General features: G+C 45.3%; 1 protein-coding gene and 1 pseudogene across 1 annotated transcript in view; both read right to left on the bottom strand.

Annotated features, from left to right (window-relative positions):
• ACTL6A (actin like 6A) overlaps window positions 1–22,719 on the bottom strand; it is an 89,420-nt gene extending 66,701 nt beyond the window's left edge. Inside the window, exons 1-2 of the mRNA XM_088452439.1 lie at window positions 22,536–22,719; window positions 14,246–14,322 (exon numbers count right to left, since the gene is read on the bottom strand). Coding sequence (XP_088308565.1) covers window positions 14,246–14,322; window positions 22,536–22,560 — 102 coding nt within the window. The 5' untranslated portion in view covers window positions 22,561–22,719. The remainder of the gene's footprint in view (window positions 1–14,245; window positions 14,323–22,535) is intronic.
• LOC148538771 (uncharacterized) lies at window positions 2,896–4,284 on the bottom strand (annotated as a pseudogene).
• Window positions 22,720–23,173: the final 454 nt, after the last annotated feature.

Genomic DNA, 23,173 nt, shown 5'->3' with positions numbered 1-23,173 from the left:
GGAGCGCTCTGCGGCACCTGCAGAACAAGACGGCCAAAACGGGATGCCCAAGTAGCAAACGTATCAAATTTGTAAAACTTGACAAACGTGTGAACTGAAGATCAAGTGGCCGCACGGCACAATTGTGACGTGGGGGCTCCTCTTCCGGCCGCCCATGACGCACCCACTGAACGTGTGGAATGAGCCGAAATGGACGAAGGAGGCCAGTGGTCGGCACCAACATAAGCCTGATGAATAGTCAGCCGAATCCAACGTGCCAGAGTCTGCTTAGACGCTGGCCAACCCCTCCGAACCGCATCATAGAGAACAAAAAGTGACTCAGACTTACGGAGGGAAGCAGTCCTGTCAACATAGATGCGGAGAGCTCTAACCACATCCAAGGTAGAAGAACCACCAGAGTCCTCCACCAAAGACGGTACTACAATAGGCTGATTAATATGAAAAGCCGATACTACCTTGGGAAGGAAGGCGGCTACCGTCCGGAGTTCTGCCCTATCAGCATGAAACACAAGGTAAGGTGGCTTATAGGACAGAGCACTCAATTCACAAACTCTACGAGCCGAAGCTAGAGCCAGAAGGAGGACCGTTTTCCAAGACAAATACTTAATATCAACCTCTTCCAAAGGTTCAAACATGGATGACTGAAGAAACAAAAGCATTAAGTTCAAGTCCCAGGGAGCTATCGGAAGTACAAAAGGAGGCTGCACACGCAAGACCCCCTGAAGAAAAGGCTGCACCTCAGGAATGAGAGCCAATTTCCGTTGAAAGAAAATGGAAAGGGCAGAAACCTGCACCTTTAAAGTTCCAAGACAAAGGCCAGAATCCAGACCAGTCTGAAGAAAAAGCAGAAACCGGGACAACTGAAAAGTCCTAGATGGAAGATCCCGACTGGAACACCACGAGATATAAGAATGCCAGATACGATGATAATGCGCAGCCGAAACTGGTTTCCTGGCGTGTAGCATGGTGGGAATGACAGAGTCTGGGATTCCTCTGCGTCTTAGGATATCGGTTTCAAGAGCCACCCCTTTAAACGCAGTTGCGCTAGGTTGGGGTGTACGAAAGGACCCTGCTGTAGCAGATCCGGGCACAGAGGAAGGGGCCATGGATCGTCTGCCAATAGGGACCGAAGGTCCGCGAACCAACTTCTCAGAGGCCAGTTCGGAGCCACGAGAATGACAGAGGCTGACTCGTGTTTTATTCTTTTTAGTAGTCGAGGAAGAAGTGGAATCGGAGGAAAGGTAAACTAAGTCGTAGTTCCACGGAACTGTCAGAGCGTCTACTGCCACCGCCTGCGGATCTCGAGTTCTTGACACGTATACCGGGAGCTGATGATTCAATAGTGACGCCATGAGGTCCACCTGAGGACATCCCCATCGACGTAACAGCGCGTTGAACACATCTGGATGAAGCTTCCATTCCCCGGGATGGATATCCTGGCGGCTTAGGTAATCTGCTTCCCAGATGTCCACACCCGGGATGAATACTGCCGACAGGATTACTGACTAGCTCTTGGCCCACCTGAGGACCTGAGTTACTTCTCGCATGGCCCTGCGACTCCGAGTCCCTCCTTGGCGGTTGATGTACGCGACGGCCGTCGCGTTGTCGGACTGAACTCTTACCGGACGAGTCCTTAGAAACTCTGTTGCTTCTATCAGAGCATTGTAAATTGCTCTGAGTTCCAACACATTTATGGGCCACTTTTGTTCTAGAGGGGACCATCGACCCTGAAAGTGATAGTCGAGGACCACTGCTCCCCATCCTCGAAGGCTGGCATCCGTTGTTACGATGATCCAGTCCCACACCCCGAATCTCCGGCCTGCTAAAAGATTGTTGGATTGTGTCCACCAGAGAAGGGTCACTCTGGTAGCAGGGCTCAGACGGATCTGTCGATGTAGAAGCAGATGAGACCCTGACCCCTGTGTTAGTAGGTCCAGCTGAAACACCCTGGGGTGGAACCGGCCGAACTGTAGTGCCTCGAAAGCAGCTACCATCTTCTCCAGGAGACGCAGACAAAGAAGGAGGGACACCTTTTTCCTGAGGACCAGCTGAACTAACAACCGGATATCCCGGGCTTTGTCTAGTGGAAGAAAGATCCTTTGTGATGCCGTATCTAAGATAATGCCCAGAAACAGGAGCTTCTGGGACGGATTGAGATTTGATTTCTTGAAGTTGATTATCCAACCATGTTGGGTTAGAGTCTGATATGTCAGTAGGGCATGACTTGTAAGAAGAGATACCGATTGCGCCTTGAGTAACAGGTCGTCCAAATAAGGGATTATGTTCACTCCCGATGACCGAAGGAGAGCAATCATGACTGACATGAGTTTGGTGAAGATGCGGGGAGCCAAGGATAACCCGAACGGCAATGCCCGAAACTGATAATTATCCTTCAATATGGCGAAACGCAGAAAGGCTTGGTGTGGTTCCCAGATGGGAACGTGGAGATAGGCATCCTTGATATCCAGGGATAATAGGAACTCTCCTGGTTCCAAGCTCGCAATAACGGACTGCAGAGACTCCATTTTGAATCGATACATCTTCAAATACAGGTTCAATGACTTGAGGTTCAAGATGGGCCTGACCGATCCATCCGGTTTGGGTACTACAAACAGGTTTGAGTAGAACCCCATACCTCGTTGATGTTCTGGAACCGGAACGAGCACAGATGATACTACTAGAGACTGGATAGCCTCCTGTAGAACTCTGGCCTTGTCTGCAGGTATTGGCAGGCTTGTAGTGAAGAACCGAGGCGGAGGGGGGCCTCGAAGTCTATTCGGTACCACAGGGAAATTAGTCTGCGGATCCACGGTTCCGGATGTCTGGTTCCAAACATGTTGAAATCCTTGCAGCCAGGCACCCACTGTAGGTGTTCCCAGGTGGGACGGAAGACCGTCATGCCACCTGTTTTTCAGTAGGCTTAGGCTCCTGTCTGCGTGCAACCGTGTGTGGGCGGCCTTTACCTCTGCCGCCTCTTGCTTGGGAGGGAGCCCCTCTGGCTCTACCACGAAAGGAATGTGGCACACGAAAGGAATGAAACGAAGGTCCTGTGTAAGCTTTTCTGGGAGCCGGTGTAGTTGACGGGAGGAAGGAAGACTTACCCCCCGTGGCCTGGGATATCCATTTGTCTAATTCTGGGCCAAACAGCATATCGCCATTGAATGGTAAACCCTCCACAGCACGCTTGGATTCTGCGTCCGCTTGCCAAGCGCGCAGCCAGAGGGCTCTGCGGCCCGAAATTGCCGAATCAGATATGCAAGCACTAATCTGACTGATATCTTTAGAAGCTTCTCCCATGTAAACTGCAGACTCACGTATGTGTTCTGCTAGTAGACGTAACTCTGCTCTAGAAGTACCAAAGTCCAAACCTGTAATCAACTGGTCAGCCCAGCAAACCACCGCTTTGTTAACCCAAGCATTAACCAGGGTGGGCCTAAGTTGAACACCCGCTGCAGTATAAATAGATCTTAGCGTTGTCTCCAACTTACGATCCGACAGATCTTTTAGTACTGTAGCTCCTGGTACTGGGAGTGCTGTTTTCTTTGAGAGACGGGAGACAGACACATCTACTGGAGGAGGTGTTTCCCACTTCTCCATCATGGATTATGGAAAAGGGTATCTAGACGAAAACCGTTGCGGAATCTGGAACCGCTTATCCGGCTGTTTCCAGGCCACCGAGAGCTGTTGCTGAAGTTGCTGTGAGAACAGGAAAACCGTAGAGCTCTTAGGTTGTTCTTGAAATAATTCAAGCTCCTGTGGTGCAGGAATTATATCCTCAGGTAAATTCAGGGTCCTTCTGACCGCCAAAATTAGAGATTCCACCCCGGGAGAGGTGGACTCTAACTCCTGAGGGGTATCATCCTGTAAAGCTTCCTCCAATTCCCCTTCTTCGGTATCCTCCATAGCGAGAAATTCTTCGTCCGACTCCTCTGACTGGAGAACAGTCGCCAGAGTACGCTTTTGTGTTGGTCTCTGGCAGGAAGTGGAGGGTGCAGATGCCGCTGTACCCATAACCTGTACCAAGGTGTCTAAAGACTTGGTTAGCCCCGCCACCCAGGAAGGTTGAGACTTACGTGCCTCAGCTAACTCTGACGCTACATCTGACATAACTCCTACCATGTCAGCGGCCCATGGAGGTGCAGGTGAGGCAGTAATAGTCATAGATGGATCTATTGCTATACAAGCATCACATAACGTGGATCCAGCGGCATGCGGCTTGGTTAGTTTGTTGTTACACTTTGAACAGACAAATATTTTCTGAGAAGCTTTAGTTCTGTTTGACATGGATACACACAGTCACTCCACACAGAAGGACAGAGTATAGACAGAATAACAGAATAAACAGAAGGCTGGTTTGGGACACAGAGGAGGAGTACACCCCACTCCCTTCCCAAAGATCAGAATCCCTGCCTACACCCCAGTGATACTCACAGCCTCTGTACCAGGGATGCAGTCAGGTCAGCCTTCTGTGTAATCCTTTGCCAAGGATCCTGTTAAAAAAACTGCACACTTCCTGTTTGAAGGAGAGATGCAGCATTAGTAATAATAAACGCCGCTTGGAGGAGAGAGCGAGCCCGCACTGCCTAAGCTCAGCCCCCTTCTCTGCCTCTTGGGCTTCAAAGATGGCTGCTCGTCATATCCTTCCCCCTCCGCGCTACGCGTGTGTTGTCAGTGGGGAGAGGGAGAAGCAGGAAGACACGCTGTAGCGCTACTCTTCCTAACCCAGCGCAGGCACTTCTTACTAAGTGCAGAGATAGCGCTGAGTAGCGGGTCGGGAGCCGGGGGATGTGCAGTGCTGATACTCACTGCGTGTCCCCGCTGAGGTCTCTCTCTGCATTGGCTTCAGCACTCTGTCAGTGCTTTTAATATAGGCACTGTGCACTCCTTCCTGCTTCTAATAAGACAGGGTGCCAGGTACCCGGACCCCACCTTTGAAGAGGTGACGAAGGGTACCTAAGGTATATAAAAAGATGTATAAAATAAAAAAACCTATAAAAAATAATAAATGTATTTGCTGGATCACAGCAGATTGTGACCAGCTCCAAAGGGCACATTTTCTAAACTGGGGGCTGATGGGGCATCGAGGGGGAGGAGCTTCACACTTCTAAATTATTTAAAGTGCCGGCTCCAGTTATCCACGCCTCTATACCCCAGCGTAAGCACCTCCAGTGTCCCCTAGTGGATGAAAGAGAAAGCAAAGATCTCAGTCAGCTGACCAAGATTTCCTGGCCTCTTCCGCTAAACTGAGGCGGCCAGCTGCGGGACTCGGCTGATGGTACGCAGATTATCCAATGCTGCGTTGGGCAACGCAGCTTGGATAAGTAATGCACAGGAGGCCTGATGCATCCTGCTGCATTGCCATATCTGCAAGGGTCGTATTTGCAAAGCTGCCTGTGTGCAGCTTTGCAATTACAATCCTTGCAGAATCAGGCCCTCAGTGTTGTATTAATGAGATTTTGTCTGTCTGTGGTTAGGAAGATTCTCAGAACTTGAGTCCAAGGGGGCTCCTAAATGTGCCAGGGAAGAGTTTTTCCAGTTGATTAGCCAGCCGTGCGTTTGTAAGAAGGCAATGGTTACCTGCAGATGGCGGTGAAGAATCTCTAGGGAGCTGGCCGACATCGAGAGGTTGCCCAAGTACGGGAGTAGTCTGATCCCCTGACGATGAAGGTAGACCGCCATAATTGCCATGATTTTGGTAAAAGACCCAAGGGGCCGTTGAGAGGCCAAACAGTAGAGCCTGAAATTGGTAATGCTGCTGCAGGATAGCAAACCGGAAATATTGTTGATGAGAAGACGCTATAGGTACATGAAGGTAAGTGTCCTGAATGTCCAGAGATACCATAAAATCCCCAGGCTCCATAGCTAGGATAATAGAGCAGAGGGTTTCCATACGAAACCTGGGCACCCTAATAAACTTGTTCAGAGAATAGAGGTTTGGCCGATGAGACCAGTTGGGCTTCTGAACCAGGAAAAGGGAAGAATAAGAACCCTTGCCTCGTGAGGAGGGGACCGGAATTATTACTGCTGAATTAAGGACTGAATGGATCCTGTGCAAAAGAACTGCTGGGAAGGATAGAGCATATCCGTGGGAGACCACTTCTCTTACACAGGTGTCTGATGTGGTCGGATACCAAAACTGGGTGAATTTAAGTAGTCTGCGCTCCACCCTTGGAGCCCCCAGGGAGAAGCCCGCCCAGTCAGGCTTGTCCTCAGACTTGGCAGGTGGACATCTCCTAGACCAGGCTTTTTTGGCCCTAGGCTTGGACGCCTTGGCTGATGCCTGCTACCTTGGAAAGGACTGACCCTTAGCTTTTCCATAAGGGCGAAAGGAAGACGTCAGAGGCTTTGAATTATATGCAGAGGGCAGGAACGCCATCTTGGAAGCTGCCAAAAGTAGTCACAATTTTATCTAATTCTGGGCCAAATTGGATATCTGCAGAACAAGGAAGAAACTCCAAAACCCTTTTTGAGCCCAAGTCTGCTTTCCAGGAACGGAGTCAAACTATACGGCGGGCCACTATCGAAGTGGCAGATATCCTGGAGGCCTGGAGAGCCATATCCATAGCCGCTTCTCCCAAGCAGGAGGCTGCATCTCAAATGTATATATGTAGGATAGTTGTTCCCTTGAAGATTCAGGAGGAAATGTCTCTTCTAGGGCCTCTGCCAAACTCTCAATAGCTTTTGCCACCCAGGCCGTAGCCCTAGCAAGATGAGTAATAGCTCCTGTAAGAGAGTATATGGATTTGTGACAAACTTCTATCAAACGCCTATCTGTAGTCTCCGTCAAGGAGGTTGTAGTATGGATGGATAAGGTGGCATTCTTAACCAGACGTGTTATATGAGAATCCACTGCTGGGGGGACTTCCCATTTAGCGCAATCAGAAGCTGGAAGAGGCTAAAGGGAACTTAAACGTTTTGGAATTTGAAAAACCTTTTACAAGGCATATTCTAGGCTTTACCCATGGAATCAGATAGCTGCTCAGTTCAAAACACTAGAAATAAAAATTAAACATAAAAATAAGCTTGGGTTGCTTAAAGCACCCCTACTGTTAAAAATGCTGAACCAGCTCCTGCCGGATACCAACGAAATTGAGTTGCCCTCAGGCTGTGGGCGGGGTATAGGGGGAAGGGCCGAAGCATCCTGGGATTGAAAAGCTTTGCTGTTGGTGTCCAGTCCTAAAGGTCCCACCTACACACCATTGTCTCCCTGTGGAGCCATATGGACCCTGAAAAAATTGGATAGAGATATAGATATACATCGCAATCTATCTCACACACACACCTATACATATATATTTTCAAAATGTCTATTCCTTTTTTTTTTGCTGACCGTTGAAATTATATATGTAACTGGTGGTTCCATAATGTTCCTATTCCACTTATGCTATTGATAAGATTTGGAGCTAATCGAAAATAGATTCAGTGATCTCGCTGAGCGAAATAAAATGTGGGTCCCAAGGACCCCTCACTTTTAAAAATCGGGGCCCTACGCCACAGTTTCTGGGTTCCATCACATATTATGGGTGATAAAAGGCAGAGGGCAAGCAGTGCTGGGAGTAGGTAGGGTAGGCAAGGCTAGATGCAAGCAGTACTGGGGGTAGGGAGGGGGTTAATGGTAGAAAGCAGCTAGGGCGGTAATGGGGGGGAAGAAGGGGGTTGGGGCAGGCATACTCGCTGCATATAATAATGGTGCTCCAGCCAATCAGCTCCCAACTGTCATCTGTCTAAAAAATGACTGTTGGGAGCTGATTGGCTGGAGCACCATTCATCATACGCAACGAGTTTTAAAACTCGCTGCGTATAATAAAACTCGATAAATGAGGCCCTCGATCTTTAAAATAGAAAGGTGATGATTCCTATTTTCATGCACTCCTACATGGCGAGCCTGGACCGCCGAAGCAATTTGGGGACAGTAAAACACAATACAAAGATCCCAGGTAACATCACAGTGCAATAGGGTGAGGGGATTCTCCATCCTGTGAGTGGTGGGAAGAGGGTCCTGAGAGTGGTTGGAAAAGGGAGAAGTGACCTGATGGAGGGAGACACCCGAGAGTGGTGGTGGGGTCTTTCCCAGATTTGCACATATCAGCTGACAACCTTTACATTTCTTTGTCTATTGAATATTAAAGGGTCTACAATAAATGCATACAACATGTATATTGGTTTAGTTGCCCTTTAAGACAATTACAAGAAAGTAACAGCAGTTATTCCAGGAATCTGGAGTACTTTGAGCTTCATTATTCACTGCTCGTTAACAAGATCTATTCTTCCTATAGCCTCAGGGACCCATCACTGGGGATCAGTATCGGGGTGCTCAGATACAGAAGTAGTGTTTCTATCTCAAGGAACGATAAATAATAAAATAACCCTCTTAAGTGACTGGTGTACCGTACAATTGCCCTGTGCGCACTGCGTATGTGTCATCATTTATATTCCGAGAACATCTCGGAGTAAATTACATGTATGTAGCTTTCTGCACTTGTATATCCCCTGTGTATGTATATCCGTGTCCACGTGTAGTCATAAGTATTAAATTCAGTGATAGGAAGAGGCAGACATGTAATATACCATATATAGAATATTGTCTCCAGCTACAGCAATATAAAGCTGGCGGGCAGGGAGGTGCTCTGAGGTGGTCTCCGGGCAGTGGCAGGATGAGAAGCTGCCGGAGGCCATTGGCTGAGAGACAGGACAGACAGCACGTTCTATGTCCGCAGTAACCAATCACTGCCTGCAGCGTCTCCCGAACCAATCGCAATGATTGGCTGCTGCGGACATGGCCCACACAGCGCATCCTGCAGAATCCACTCCACTCCAACTGCCTGTATCGCGTATTTTGCAATCACTGTAGATTACTGTTATATATGAAGACACAGCACCCATATTTAGACGGGAAGCTCACAAAGATAGCATCCATGGTGTTCTCATTAGCCCAAGTACATCTTAGTGTTAAGCTCAGAATCCAATCTCATTCATGCAGTCAACAAAACTTGGTGGCCTTTGAAGGAGAAATAGGATAAGCTGGTCTTTTTATGCTCCATGTCCATTGCAATATTGTTTTTTTCTGGCCGATTCCTCCGGGGGGTTGCTGCCTTGCATTTAAACCCTTCAGTGATGTCCTTGTGAGCAGTCTTTACTCATCCCTGTTCTGCAACTCCAATGGAACTCAACAGTAATTCTCAGATGACGTGATTTTAATGCTCAAAGCACTCATCTCATTCGCAGTGGTTTTTCAGGAGCTCCCTCTCCAACTTCATTTGGACAAAACCAAGAGTTTGCCAATTAATGTCTCCACTTCCCTCTTCACGCATTTTTTTTCCACCGATCGTGGCTATTCATTAGCGCCCAAACAATGTTCAGGGCTAATTGGATAGCCCACACAGAATTTGACAACCTATACTAACCATTCACCCCATATAGTCTGTCCATTATTTTTCCTGATAAGCACAGACCCCATCTCATGTTTAGCCTTTATTCAGAAGTAAGGAAGTCTTACATATATTCCTGAGCATTTTTAAGTCACCCTATTATTTTAGCCTACATATGTGGGGAAGCCATCCCACCTACATACTACCCTATTGTGATGAAATGGTTTTCTTAAATTTCTCCTTGAATGTCAGAAGTCCCAATAGCAGGCTACCAATCCAATGAATATCCAACCAACAGCAATCTTCTAGTTAGAAATAGCGTTCCCGCTAGGCTGTTTTAGCGGGACGCCCTGCCCTCCTCCCAGTGATGCAGCCAGGCTGCAGTTACTAAGACACCTGATAAGTACTGACATGTCAAAGTCCTATCACAACACCCAAGTCGTTACAGATATTCCTTAAACAGCATACGGCAGCTGAAGACTCCAGTTTCACTCTTATCAGGAATAAACAAGAGGATGTAGTATTTGGGCACAGAAACACAAACACTGGATCATTGAAAGACATTGCCTAAGTCTAATAAAGTCCCTGCTGCGGCTGATGGCAGAATAAATGAAGACGCCACAGATCTGCCCTGCCACGTAGCAATAATGCAGAGCAGGTTTTCTTGGCAGACACTGGGTCTACTTACAAGACTAAAGTGTTGATAATGATCAGATCCATCTCCGCATGGTAGCAGAGTACTCATATGGAGATCGCCCCTCCCCACACACCACATAATGCTCTTGATTCTATGGTCAACAAAATCTTGAAAAAGGTTCTATGACCATAAAAAAAAAAATAAAAAAAAAAAAAATCAATACCCTTCCCAGTAACCATACCTCACTTAATTTGTAATTTGCAACAAATATTGGACATGTTAGTGTGGAAATGGACCAGCATCCCTGTGTGGCACTACTTAATGAACAACAACTCAGGTTGTTCTGATGTAAACTTTCTCTGAAGTAGATGTCCAGTGGTGCTTGAAAGTTTGTGAACCCTTCAGTATTTTCTATATTTCTGCTGAAATTTGGCCTAAAACTACCTCAGATTTTCACACAAGTCCTAAAACTAGATAAAGAGAACCTGCCAGGACATCTGTCCATGAGTTGCATCTCAAGAGAACATGGATCATGCAGCAAGACAACGACCCGAAGCACACAAGTCACTCAACAAACAAATGGTTAAAAAATAAATAAATGTAAAGTTTTGGAATGACCAAGTCAAAGTCCTGCCCTTAATCCCATCAAAATGTTGTGAAAGGACCTGAAGCGAGCAGGTCATTGTAAGAAACCCACCAGCATAACAGAGTTGAAGCTGTGCGGTACTGAGGAATGGGCTAAAACTCCTCCAAGTTGATGTTCTGGACTAATCAACAATTAGAAACGTTTAAAAGCAGTTATTGCTGCACAAGGGGGTCATACCAAATACTGGAAGCAAAGGTGCACATACTTTTGACACTCACAGATATGTGATATTGCAGTGGTTGGGGGAACAGGGGTAAATAACCCAAATGGGGTAAAAATTAAATTCCTGGGGATAATGGACGAACAGCCGGGCATGCATATGAATCATTCTATAATATAGAATGATTCATATGCATGCCGGCTGTGCCGCAGAGAGGCTCTAAGCAGGACGCCCGCTGAATTACCACCAGCGGGGCGCCCGGCTCCTTCCCTGCAGCGCCGCGTTAGCCGAAGGCTGGAGTTCTCTTCTGAACTCCAGCTTCCGCCTCTCTCCATGCACATTATGGGAGAGACGTCATGAAGTCTCTCCCATAGTTCCAAGGAGCAGCCGGGCGGACAGGACGGCGGCGGATGCAGGATCGGGAATTAAGGTAAGTGGGTTTTTTTTAGGGATGTGCAGGCTCGGTTCTACTCGGTTCCGTTCGGTTCTTTTTACCGAATCTTATTGGCTATCCAAAACTCGTGACAGCTGAAACCCAATAAGATCCGGTAAAAAGAACCGAACGGAACAGAGTAGAACCGAGCCTGCACATCCCTAGTTTTTTTGTACAAGCGGCACTACAGGGGCATTATATGGGGGCACTACTACAGGGGAATTATATGGGGGCACTACTATATGATTTCTTTCCTTTCAAATCAAGGGGGTAACGTCAGCGTATCTAAATATATTTTGGGGTAAAAGGTAAAAAAGTTCCCTGACTCCTGTGATATTCGATCATCTTCGTCAATAGACAAAAGTTAGACTTGCTCATTTTTTTTATTTATTTGATTCTTTATCTACTTTTAGGACTTATGTAAAAATCTGAGGTAGTTTTAGGCCAAATTTCAGCAGAAATATAGAAAATTCTGAAGGGTTCACAAACTTTCAAGCACCACTGTACTTAAAGTGGCTACCCACTCAGTGTAAACATATGGAGGGTCTGGCTGCTGGGTTAGTGGGAATGTTTGTATGACTAACAGCATTCATTGGAGCTCTCTAACAAACATGAGATAATGAACAGAAGTTCTACAACGTTTTAAATTAGATTTAATTATAGGTAGTCAATGATTGCGACATTTGATGTTATGTTCGGTTTGATTTCAGTATCTGATCATTTGTTTTAGGTCCATCTGTCCTGAATGGACTTGTTACACTTGTGGCAATAACAAAGTTGCACTCACTCAGTGGTTGCAAATACACGCTATAGCACGTATTTTACCCACAAATGAGGACCGGGGACTCACTTTTTCAGAATGGGAGGGTCCCCTGGGACATGCTCCGCTGCCAGCCAATCCCCTGGCTCCTTCTTACAAGATTGATGTCTCCCCTATCCCGTCTGCAGGGAAGACAAGAAAAAGGAGGTGGAGCCAGCAGCAGCTCATCATAGCGTGAGGAGTGGACTAGACTGCGGCCCGGCCCCCTTGAGTGTAGAAGACTGCGGCCCGCAGTGAAGACAGCAGCTGGCACCCTGCATACAGAAGGCGCCGCGGACCAGGCCAGACCATGCGCGTGTGGCTGCACTCTCTGGGACAGATAAGTGTAAAGCGGGTAGGGTGCTGGAGGTATGGTTATAAAGTGCAGCGGTGGAGGTGTGCTAATAATTGAAATGGTTGGGGGTACTGCAGCATCAATGCAAACAGTGGCTGGCGGTAGTTGGGCTAGCTCCAGGCTGCTGAGTGTGTGTCTGCAAACAATATAGTAGGGGGGGGGAAGCTGCTTAAAAAAAAAATAGAAAAAAAAAAAAAAAATGTGCCCAGTGACATGACCTAAGGAGGGGCAGCTGCATGGTGTTTAAGGGTGAGCTTGCTGGCTGCTGCAAACGGAGCGGTGGGGGGGGGGGAATGGCTGCTTTCAAAAAATGAGTGGTGGCCTGATATTTGGGCAGCTGTTTAGAAGATAATGGTTTGTCAGTAATCACAAATACGTGGATATAGCGCATATTTTACCCGGTTTTGGGGACTCTTTCCAGAATGGGATCCCCCCCCAGGGACACACTTTACTGCGGCCAATCCCTGGGGTCCTGAGTCAGCTGATTTGCTGTGCACTACAGCCAATAGGAACATGCCCTGTCTACCCGTTCAAAAGCTGGAGGATATGTCATTTGCTGCCGCCCCTCGTGCTGTTTGGAGGTAGAGACCCGACTCACATGTAGGGGCAGAAGCCAGCGGCGGGCTGGGCAGGGTGGTGGAGTGACAGATTCACCGCTGGCTGGTCCCATTTTTAGCACCTCGGGCCAGCCGCTGGTATCTGTATGGGCTGCTCTGTGCTGTCTGGCCAGAAGAACAGCGCAGTCTCGATGCCCTGCCCCTTCTCTATGTTCCATGGCCATTCAGTGTCAGCCTCCGTTTCAGAATAGCCAGCCGCCTGCTGTGAATGAGGACGGAGAGTTCCACAGTGCCTGGCCCCAGTAGTCCCCGGCTTTCTCCCTCTAGTCCATGCCTATTCTAATACCCGGTGGCACCCAGCCCCTTCTCCTGTACTTGCCTACTTTTCCTTTTCCCAGTTCCCCCTCCACCTCTAATCGGACTCCCTTATTCTTCCTGTTTCCAGCTCCTCACCTCCTACTATTGTTCCCGGCTCACCACCTCCTTTGAGCATTTTTGTTCAATGGTAAGAGAAGAAAATCTTTTTGCCATTTTTTTTTTTAAATGTATTCATTGGTTCATGTTTTTTTATAAAATTATGCAGAAACGACACTTTCTACATAATTTTATGTATCACTGCTATGCAAGAATAGTCTAATGCAGAAGATTTCACAGAAATTTCCTGCAGAAGGCTAACTACGGCAGCACACTGCAGTCCCCTTTATTGTCAATGGGTACTGCAGTCTGATCTCGATGTACAAAACTGATGCTATTGGGAGTATCAGATGGGCATTCTAGTGGAATGTGAGGAAGTCTGGTGGCATGTGGGGAGGTCTGAGGGGCATATGGGGAGCTCTAAAGCATAAATTATAATGGGACCCAGAAATGGCAGGTAGGACCCAATGTTCTTAAAGTGGTGGGTCCCTGGGACCCACTTATTTTCTCACAGCGCGATCACTGCCAATTAGATGGGATATGTTGCCGCACTAACCAACAGGAAGCAAAAACCTCAGTGATTGCCTTATGTATTGGTTCATGCTGTCAGTGGGCTGACAGCTAGTTAAAGTGTGAGTCAGTATCCCAAATAGCGACTGTCGCATACAGTCTTGCCGAGACAATTGGATATAGAAAGTCAACTGCAGACAGAGCCAGATGAAATAGGTTCACAGAACAGAAATTTTAGCATAACTAAATACACTAAATTCTGTACTTTGAGCCTGCACAAAGTAACATCAGTACATGTACCCTTTATGTCTTATACTGTTTTTTCCATCATCGGGGACAAAGATAGATGACCGTTTAATTGCTTACCTTTGGACAGTCCTCTCCTGCATAGCCAGCTCGTACGGAAAATGAGCCAATATCAAAAACCAAGGCTCCGACCTCATCTAAACAAGAAAGATAGAAGAAGGATTGTTTCAAAATATAAGAGTATCACATACCACCATCATCATTGAACAACATATTTATGCAGAAAAGGTTAAACCCACAGCTTTAAATCTAGTTTTAAAATAAAGTATTTAGTCAAAATGAGACATCTGAAAGGAATATTAAAAGATAAATAAAAGAAATGCAGATCTCCCTGTCACACTAGAACAAAAATGGATCACTAGATTACACTCGCTCCCCTGGAAGTATTTGAAATGCAAATATTACAGTGACCATTTTACTGTACCATGCAATGTATGCTTCCGCTATATGTACATGTTTTGCTAAGTGTTTCCAACATTCTATTAAATAATATTAACAAAAAAAAAAATGCAGCATTAGTGCTACATGAGCAAATTAATAAAAAAAATCCTAATTACAAGGGAGTTATATATGTTGCAACCTATGACAAAAATGTATAGTTTAGAGCAGAGAAGGGAGAGGGGGGGACATGATAGAAACGTTCAAATATATAAAGGGTTTTAACAAGGTAAAGGAAGAAGACATTCTTCAAAGAAAGAAGTATTAGAACAAGAGGACATGTTCTAAAACTGGAGGGTGGTAGGTTCAGGGGAAATTTTAAGAAAAATGACTTCACAGGAAGGGTAGTGTACAAGTGGAATAGCCTCCCATCAGAGGTGGTAGAGGCTAAGACAGTAGAGCAATTTAAACATGCATGGGATAGACATAAGGATATCCTTCAGGATAAGTAAGGATCAATAAGGGTTAAGGTAACAATATGCTTAAAAATGGGGCAGACTAGATGGGCCAAGCGGTTCTTATCTGCAGTCATATTCTATGTTTCTAACCACAAGCTTGAACATAGGCCTAGCACTTACATAAAAGCATTTTCAAAATTGCAATATTGGACCACACCGATGTACATTTCAGGAATGAAACCAAGCAAAACTTTGAAGCCAATATTACATTCAAGGACTTGTTTACACTTCTGAAGATTCAGAGGTCATGCAGAAAACAAGACATGCTTTGTCATAATCAGACACGCATCAAAAACTTTTTTTTGGCCATCAAAGTTTCAGATCTGTGATTCATGTACATGTATGAAATAAACTGCATAATAGTTTTGTATAAAGGGGGCATCCTTCCCAACATATATAAAATTATGTTTAAAAAAATGCTTTAGATTTACCAGCTAGTATTCTTCTCACAGTAACATAACTACATTTAGTTAATTTTTAAATCTTTCTGGTTCTCTGAACACTGTAAATGACGCATCTGACAGGTAGTAGCTAGCAGGAAATTATTGGACCCTGTAATTACTTTGGCCGTTCAAACTGTCCATTCCTATAATTGTAGGCTTTTCAGCTGCTGGACAGGGAAAATCTGCACTGCTTTATTTAACAAAGGGAAGAGGATGAGTGCAGGGAAGGAGATAGAGTTTAAAATGATACAAAATATGTGATACATGTCTACTTCACTGTCCTGGGCTCAGTCTAGACTCTATTAAACAAAGCCTGCTTTTACTTTTATTAAAATCAGTGCTCTGTTTATATTAAGGGGCCTATCCATTACCCGACTTTGTGAACAACGCGACCAAAACCTCCCTGGTTTTGGTCGGATTGTTTACAAAGTCTTGAAATGGATAGTCGGCAAGGACCAGCGATGTGCGTGCACGCTGGGTCCTTCCCGACCCAGACTATCTACTGCACATGCCCGTCAACCTGACGACACTCGTCAGGTTCGACATGTTCAGGGATAGGAGGTCGGACTCCTGCACCGAATGATGTTCAGTGAACACCGATCAGTGCGGGCACCGCACCTCGGCGACCTGAGGGTCTGAACGCTAGACATTCAGTCTTTCAGGTCGCCTAGTGGATAGGCTCCTTTAGACTCTTACCCACTAGCACTTAAATGCTACACTGACTTGTTTCTAATGAACATGCAAAACATAACCACATGTAAAAATAAAAGTAATTCTCTTTTATGTATTTGTACCAATGTGCTTATATTTTTATCTGTGTGCACAAGCAGCTTGCTCCACTTCACTGAGGGTTAACAAGAAATGCTTACACCAATGGGGTACTGTATTTTTTCCATTTATGTAAATGGGCAATTCATTTCAATGAGGGTTGCCTACTACGTGGAGAAAATCCACTGAAGTAAACTTACTACCACAGCTTTGTCAATTGTCACAAAGTGGCTAGCAAGGGAAGCCACTTTTGATTACATGTGTGACTAATGGCTTTCCTAGTTAATTAAGTTCAGTCATTCCATTAAGGGTCTATACTTTAAGCATTTTGCAGTGTACCTTTTTTATTTTGTGAATTACAAATTAATACATCTCATGGATTATAATAACATGAAAATTCTAATTACAAATAACTTCATTTTCTTTATTTATAAAATAGGTAACATTTTTAGAGACTTTACTGCAAAAAAAGGTGACTGAATTGTGTTTTATCCAATAAGAACATTGTGCACGTCTATTTGTTCCAAGTTGGTACACAAATTACTGAACTGATTTTCATGAAAACTACATAATTTTGTAGTGGAAACTCCTAAAAATAACCTGCACTTTGCTTCATCTTGGTCCGTCAAATTAAAGCTGAGTAATAACAAAAACAAAACGTATTGACATCATCAATGCAAGAGATCGGTGTGGCACCATGCGAGCAGTCGCATTCACTTGAATAGGATAGGCGACACAAGTCTGTGCACAGGGCACACAGTGACATTGGTGTGAATGGTGGGTGAAAGTGCTGCAGCCGCCAGTCTGTATCGTGCTGCTGGTCACGTGTGCCACTCCCACGACAGGGCTCCTATGCAAACCAATACAACTAGAACACTTCAAATAAAAAAAATGTTGGCAGAGCAATTTAATCATGGACAAAGCCACAGCCAACAGCTAGTTTACTTATAAGTTTTGGACCAGTCGTACTCTCAGAGGCATATATTTAATTAGCTGCAAGACTTAACACAGACTTTTAGTTCCCGGATTAATTGTCCAGAGCTATTCAATTACGGTATACAATCGGGAAGCCGGCTGCCGGAATCCCGGCAGCCGGGTTCCCGACTGCTTTATCCCGCCGTGGGATAAATGACCAGCGTCTATATCTAGATGCCGGTCATTTCCCCGACGCCGGGAGACAGGCACCCGGCATCCCGATGGAGCGGATGCCGGGCGCCACAAGCGGACAGCCGCAGGGGGGGCGCTTGGGTTAGGCTTAGGCACCCCCCTGGGAGGGTTAGGCACCCCTAAGGAGGGTTAGGGGGATTAGGTTAGATTAGAGAATACTTACCTTACCATGATCGGGATTTCCAGCGCTGTCGGCCTTCCGCTGCCGGGCTCTGCTGTTTTGTCGGGCTGCCGGGATTCGAACTCCCGGCCATGCGGCAGCCGGTATATCATACCGATTCCTTCAATTACTGCACGTGGTAGGGTGTGAACAGAATCCACATTCAATGTACCCTTTGGGCTTAACGAGGGTGGTAACTGGATAGCTATGGGCACTTAACCCAATATTTATGCCATACCGCAAATTTGCTACGGGGCTTACTGCGGAATATAACTGAGTAACTCTGGGCACTTAAACGGGAGCCAAAAGCCTGTGGTAAGTCCAGCTGCTAAATGAATGTACCCCTCAGACTGCTGTTACTTACAGTGGTTAACCTATGATCTATCCTGTCGTTGAGGGGAAGCATGTCAGTCTCAGGACAGACCATAGCACATTATATAGATATTAATAATTTAAAATGGGATCGTAGGACCCCTTACCATAATACTGGGACCACTGATTTAACATTTTTTTTTATTTTTTTTTGCATATCCCTTACCCCCATTAGAGACTTCAACACTGCAATAATAAGCCAGCAACTGAATTCCACTATGACAGAAGGTCCCCTTGTTTCGTTAAGGTGCCCACACATATAGCGATATTTTACACGATCTGGCTGATTCTGACACATTGGAACGACAGATCGTGTAAAATATGGCCAAATCGTGAGGAAATCGTGAGTCCCCACTCATGATCACGATGCGATGCGCGTCCCCGCTGGTCGCACATCGCTTCTTCAGATCTGCCGTGCAGTAGGGCAGATCTGACAATCTAGGAGGCGATGCACTGTAAAAAGTCTGACTGCAGGAGAGATCGTTTGAAGATTGGACACCAAATCGTGTGGAGATCGTGTGATGAGCTGCCGGGGAGAGTTTCAAGGGAAATCGTACACATCGGCTGATCGTGGGCAGATCGGTATGCGTGTGGGCACCTTTACTGTTGCATGCACTGTTATCGCTGCTGCACCAGGAGTATTGAATCAATTATGTTAATACATCATGTACACAGAATCGATTAAAAAAATTGAGAAGCATCGGGCATGAACATCGAACTTTTAAAAATAATGGCGATCAATGCCCAACCCTAGTATGAAGAAAGCTCCCCAAACAATTGCAATGCTAGATAACACCTTTGACATTAATGGAGTCTCTTACAGAGCCTGGTGGAAATCAGATGATCAATCTGGGTCTGATTCTAATGCTGGGTACACACTGGCAGATATATTTGCTGATCAATTGATCGGCATATATATATCGTGTCCCCATCGGCCAGTGTGTACTAGCGATATGTCTGTGAACGACTTCGGTCACAGACATATCGCGTCGGCTGCACTGCACAGCCGATGGCAGATATCTGTCCATCGTGCTATGTGTACGGGTTATCAGCCGATTGCCCGTACACGCGACCCCAGCCAGCGGGACCCACAGCCAGAAGATAGGTGGTGCAAAACAATCCAGAGAAAAAGAGACTCTTATAGGGGGCACATTTTATCAGGAAACACACCATTCATATTTGCATATCATAATATATAGGTCCAAATGATGCTCCTCATTATATTAATTCCAATCACTAACAAGATGTATATATCTTGTTAGTGATTGGAATTAATACGAAGAGCATCATTTGGACCTATATGCGCAAATATGAATGGTGTGTTTCCTGATAAAATGTGCCCCCTATAAGAGTCTCTTTTCTTCCTTTTTCTCTGGATTGTTTTGCATTGTTGAATCTTACTCTGGGGTGCACCACTTGCAGGCTTAATTGTGCTATTGGTGGAACCATACAACACAATACTTAAGCTGCATAAACAAACAACGATTTTGTTACTAACGATTATGTGAATCTGAACGATTATCTGTAAATTTTTTAAAGTGTAATGAACGATTTTTTTGAACTACAAACGATTTTTGCATATTAACTTAATGAAAATCGTTGAGTTGGCCAGTCTGACTGAACTACAAACGTGAACGCGTATGAACGATAACCGTTCATCGTTTTCACTCAGAAATGAACAACTTTTTTCAACAATTGAACAATAAACGATATTGTTAACGATAATCGTTCAAAAAATCGTTGTGTGTGTATGCACCTTTAGTGTATAATTTATATGCATTATGAATATTGACTGCAAGTTTTTTTTAGGGAAACACATACCCATAGATATCTTTTTGTGTTGATCCACTAAACCTGTGCAGTCCGTTATCTTTTCCTCTTAATACAGAAGACAGATGATTGTTGTTCAGTGTGTATGAACAACCATCATCTGCAGATAACTTGATTTGCAGATATATCTATTACGTGAGTACCCAGCTTCAGTCGCATGAAATGCCAATTTACATGTAACTTAGCATTTTATTACGACTGTGCATGCGTCTACATCTCCAAAAAGTCGCATTGAGTATGCCTACAGAATCACAGGACTGACGGAGCCGCACTGACTCTGGAATGTATTGGGTGTGTCTGGGAGTTGGATGTGTTATGGGAATGCTGTTAGTGTGTCGCAGGAGTGGTTGCGAACTCAGGGCCTGATTCATCAAGGATCACTATTCTACTGGAACACACGCACCGCAGTTGCTATTAGCCGTGAAATGCAAATGTTTGCAATCGCAGCTTACCATAAGGAGGCCCACTTCCCCTTACACACATCCGTATACTTAGGCAATATAGCGAAACAATCGATAACATCAGACCCATACGCACAGCTAAGGAAGGTCAGACCTCACCTTAGGAATTGCTAACTTCAGGTCACGCTATGAGGCCTAAGGCTGCGTATGGAATTGCAATGGATAATTTATGCACACCCCTGCAATACCATCCCAACGCACTGTAACGCCTGCGTCCGCCCGATCCAGTCACCACCCACAAACGGCACTTCTTGTCACTTATTTATGTACTTTGTAAAGCGCTGCAGAACACTTGTGGCGCCATATAAATAAATAATAATAATCACTGTGCTCGGAGTCTGCGCAGCCTCTGCAAACGCATTTCCCATCGTAATTGCTAGTTTGCGCACTGCGATGTATATGCAATGCAATTTAATCAACCGATTGCGTGCATCTTTGCAACTGCGATCCTTGCTGATTCAGGCCCTCAGATGCTTAATCGCTTACATTGAAGACCCTACTTTGACAAAGATGATGCACCTAGCATGGGACTGGTGCAAGTCCAGATAGTGCTTCCGATGAGTGAAACCGCAGATACGTGAGTGGGTGGCTGAGTCCTTGCACCTGCAGATGCACACGTACACCACGGGAAGGGCTTTTGCTAGCAATAACAAAGTTGCTGACGCAACTATGGTCAAAGACACTAAAGCAGTCGCAGCAGTGTTTGACTCATAATCAGTCCCTCTATGCTCACAAGCAAAGGGATCTAATTTATCACATTATGGGATTTATGTATCAAGCAGTGAAAAGCATGGAGAAGTGGCCTAGTGTAGAAGTTGCCCATAGCAACCAATCAGCTTTGCAGTAGCATTTATCAAGTACAGTCTATAAAATAATAGGTAGGAGATAGGTTGCTATGGGCACCTTCTCCACTTCTCACTGCTTGATACATCAACCCCTAACAAAACAAAATAACAATAATAACTGCAAAACTGCCACAGAATAAACCAAGGTTCATTTTCATTTCCCCAGCTGGTATAAAAAAGGGTCTCCCAATAATTTTATTCTTGTTTTACTCGTAACCAGTAATGTCTGTGAGGGGTATTCAATATGAAACGTTAACTTCACTGTCGAAGTTAACGTTTCATATCGGAGTTTTTACCTGCGTTAAAGTATCGGGCGCGCGCCCGCTTATCCCCGTATTCAATATAAAATTAACGAAAACGGGAGCCTCCAAAGTTGGATTTGCGCAAAGTTAAGAATTTTGCCTTAAAAAAATTGAAAGGCCCCCCTAAAGTTGTAAAAACATGGGGGATCACTATGGGTACCCCCGTTTTAGCCTTTAAATGAAAGTCGGGGATTTAAATAGCCGCAGCAGGTGTTTTTTCCCGACATTGAAGAAGTGATGCAGAAGAGCACTTAGGTTATTTTTTTCGTTTTTTTAAGTGGTCCCATCAAATTTGGGGTAAATGAAAATGGGTACTAGCATATTTTGATGTCCCTAAAGTAAGTTTTTAAAAATTCTGCATTTGTGCACCTGCCGCTATAATTCTATTCTAGAAAACACCTGCCGCATACTAGCAGAATAGCCCTGAACCTATTTCCCTATTTTTAAACAATTTTTTCCCATTTTTTTTCACCCCAATTTTTAAATACATTTTTTGGGGTGTCCCTATTTTTTTAAACACTTTTTATGACACAGTTCTTTTTTAAATGTCATTCCCATGGGTGCAGGCTATTTTTTTTAAGCCTGCACCCCTAAACCCCAATTCTGCACTTTTTTTCGACACCTGGTGAAAAGTTATCCCCGTTTTTTATCAAAGACTTTTCAAAACTGCGATAAGTCTTTGAAATTGAATACGGTGTAAAACTAAAACCTGCGATAATGACATCATAAGTGCGATATTAACGCAAAAACAATATTATCGCTCCCATATTGAATACCCCTGATTGTGTGGTTAATGAATACACCACAGGTCTGTAGATGTTACCAAACAGCCTTTGATGTGTGTAAATGTTAAGTTTATGTCTTTGACTTTGCCGTTTAAAGTTTATACTTGTATATGGAGGAGTTATTCTTCCCCCAATAGTATGATCCCAGTACCCTCAGGTGCACGACAAACCCAGTACCCCAGGTATAGTATTGCCCCAGTGCCCCGAGTGCAGTACGACCCCAACAGTCAGGCTGTCCAGGCAACGGCTTCCCTGGCAATGTGCATGGTGCGATCACACCAAGAAAGTTAAGCACGGAACGGTAACGGTGCTAGCACTTACCCCCGCCGTACACGCCTCCGCTCATCTCCAGCTTGACACAGACGTACGTAGAGCGGCACCGGGCACTGGAAGGAGGCACACTGCTGCCGGAGATGAGGAGGGACGCACGCTGCTACGCGCCAACAATGGAAAGCACTCGCCGCACACTCTTCTACGTCAACAGCAGCACCAACCAATCATGACGCAGCACACGCCGTACCACCGCCCCTCTGTTGCCTACAGGCGTCGCCAGGGTAGTGAGTACAACCGAGGTCCCTGAAAATATTAAACTGCGCATGTGCGAATTGCTTCCATATTGCTACTCTCATGGGTTCCGTTCCTCACACGGCGACGGCGTAGTGAGAGCTATTGTACAGTGCTAGAAGATTAGTGTACAAAGATGGCCTTTTGCGGGTTTCCGGTTTAGTCAATGACAAAGTAAATTAAATATTTATTTATTAACAGATATTTTACATATTCTGCTGCGCTTTACAGATAAAAATTTCAGTCCTTCACATAAGTCCCTGCCCCAGTGGAGCTTAAAATCTATATTGCCTATCACACACACCCCTCTACAGGTTAATCATTCTTGCATACTCCCTGACTGTCCCGCTTTTGCCTTACAGTCCTGGTATTCAGGGACTATCCCTCTGTCCCAC

This window comes from Taudactylus pleione, unplaced genomic scaffold (assembly GCF_031769625.1).
Source record: "Taudactylus pleione unplaced genomic scaffold, aTauple2 ptg000037l, whole genome shotgun sequence".
In the NCBI taxonomy this organism is placed as follows: domain Eukaryota; kingdom Metazoa; phylum Chordata; class Amphibia; order Anura; family Myobatrachidae; genus Taudactylus; species Taudactylus pleione.
This window is presented reverse-complemented; position numbering and strand designations above follow the sequence as displayed.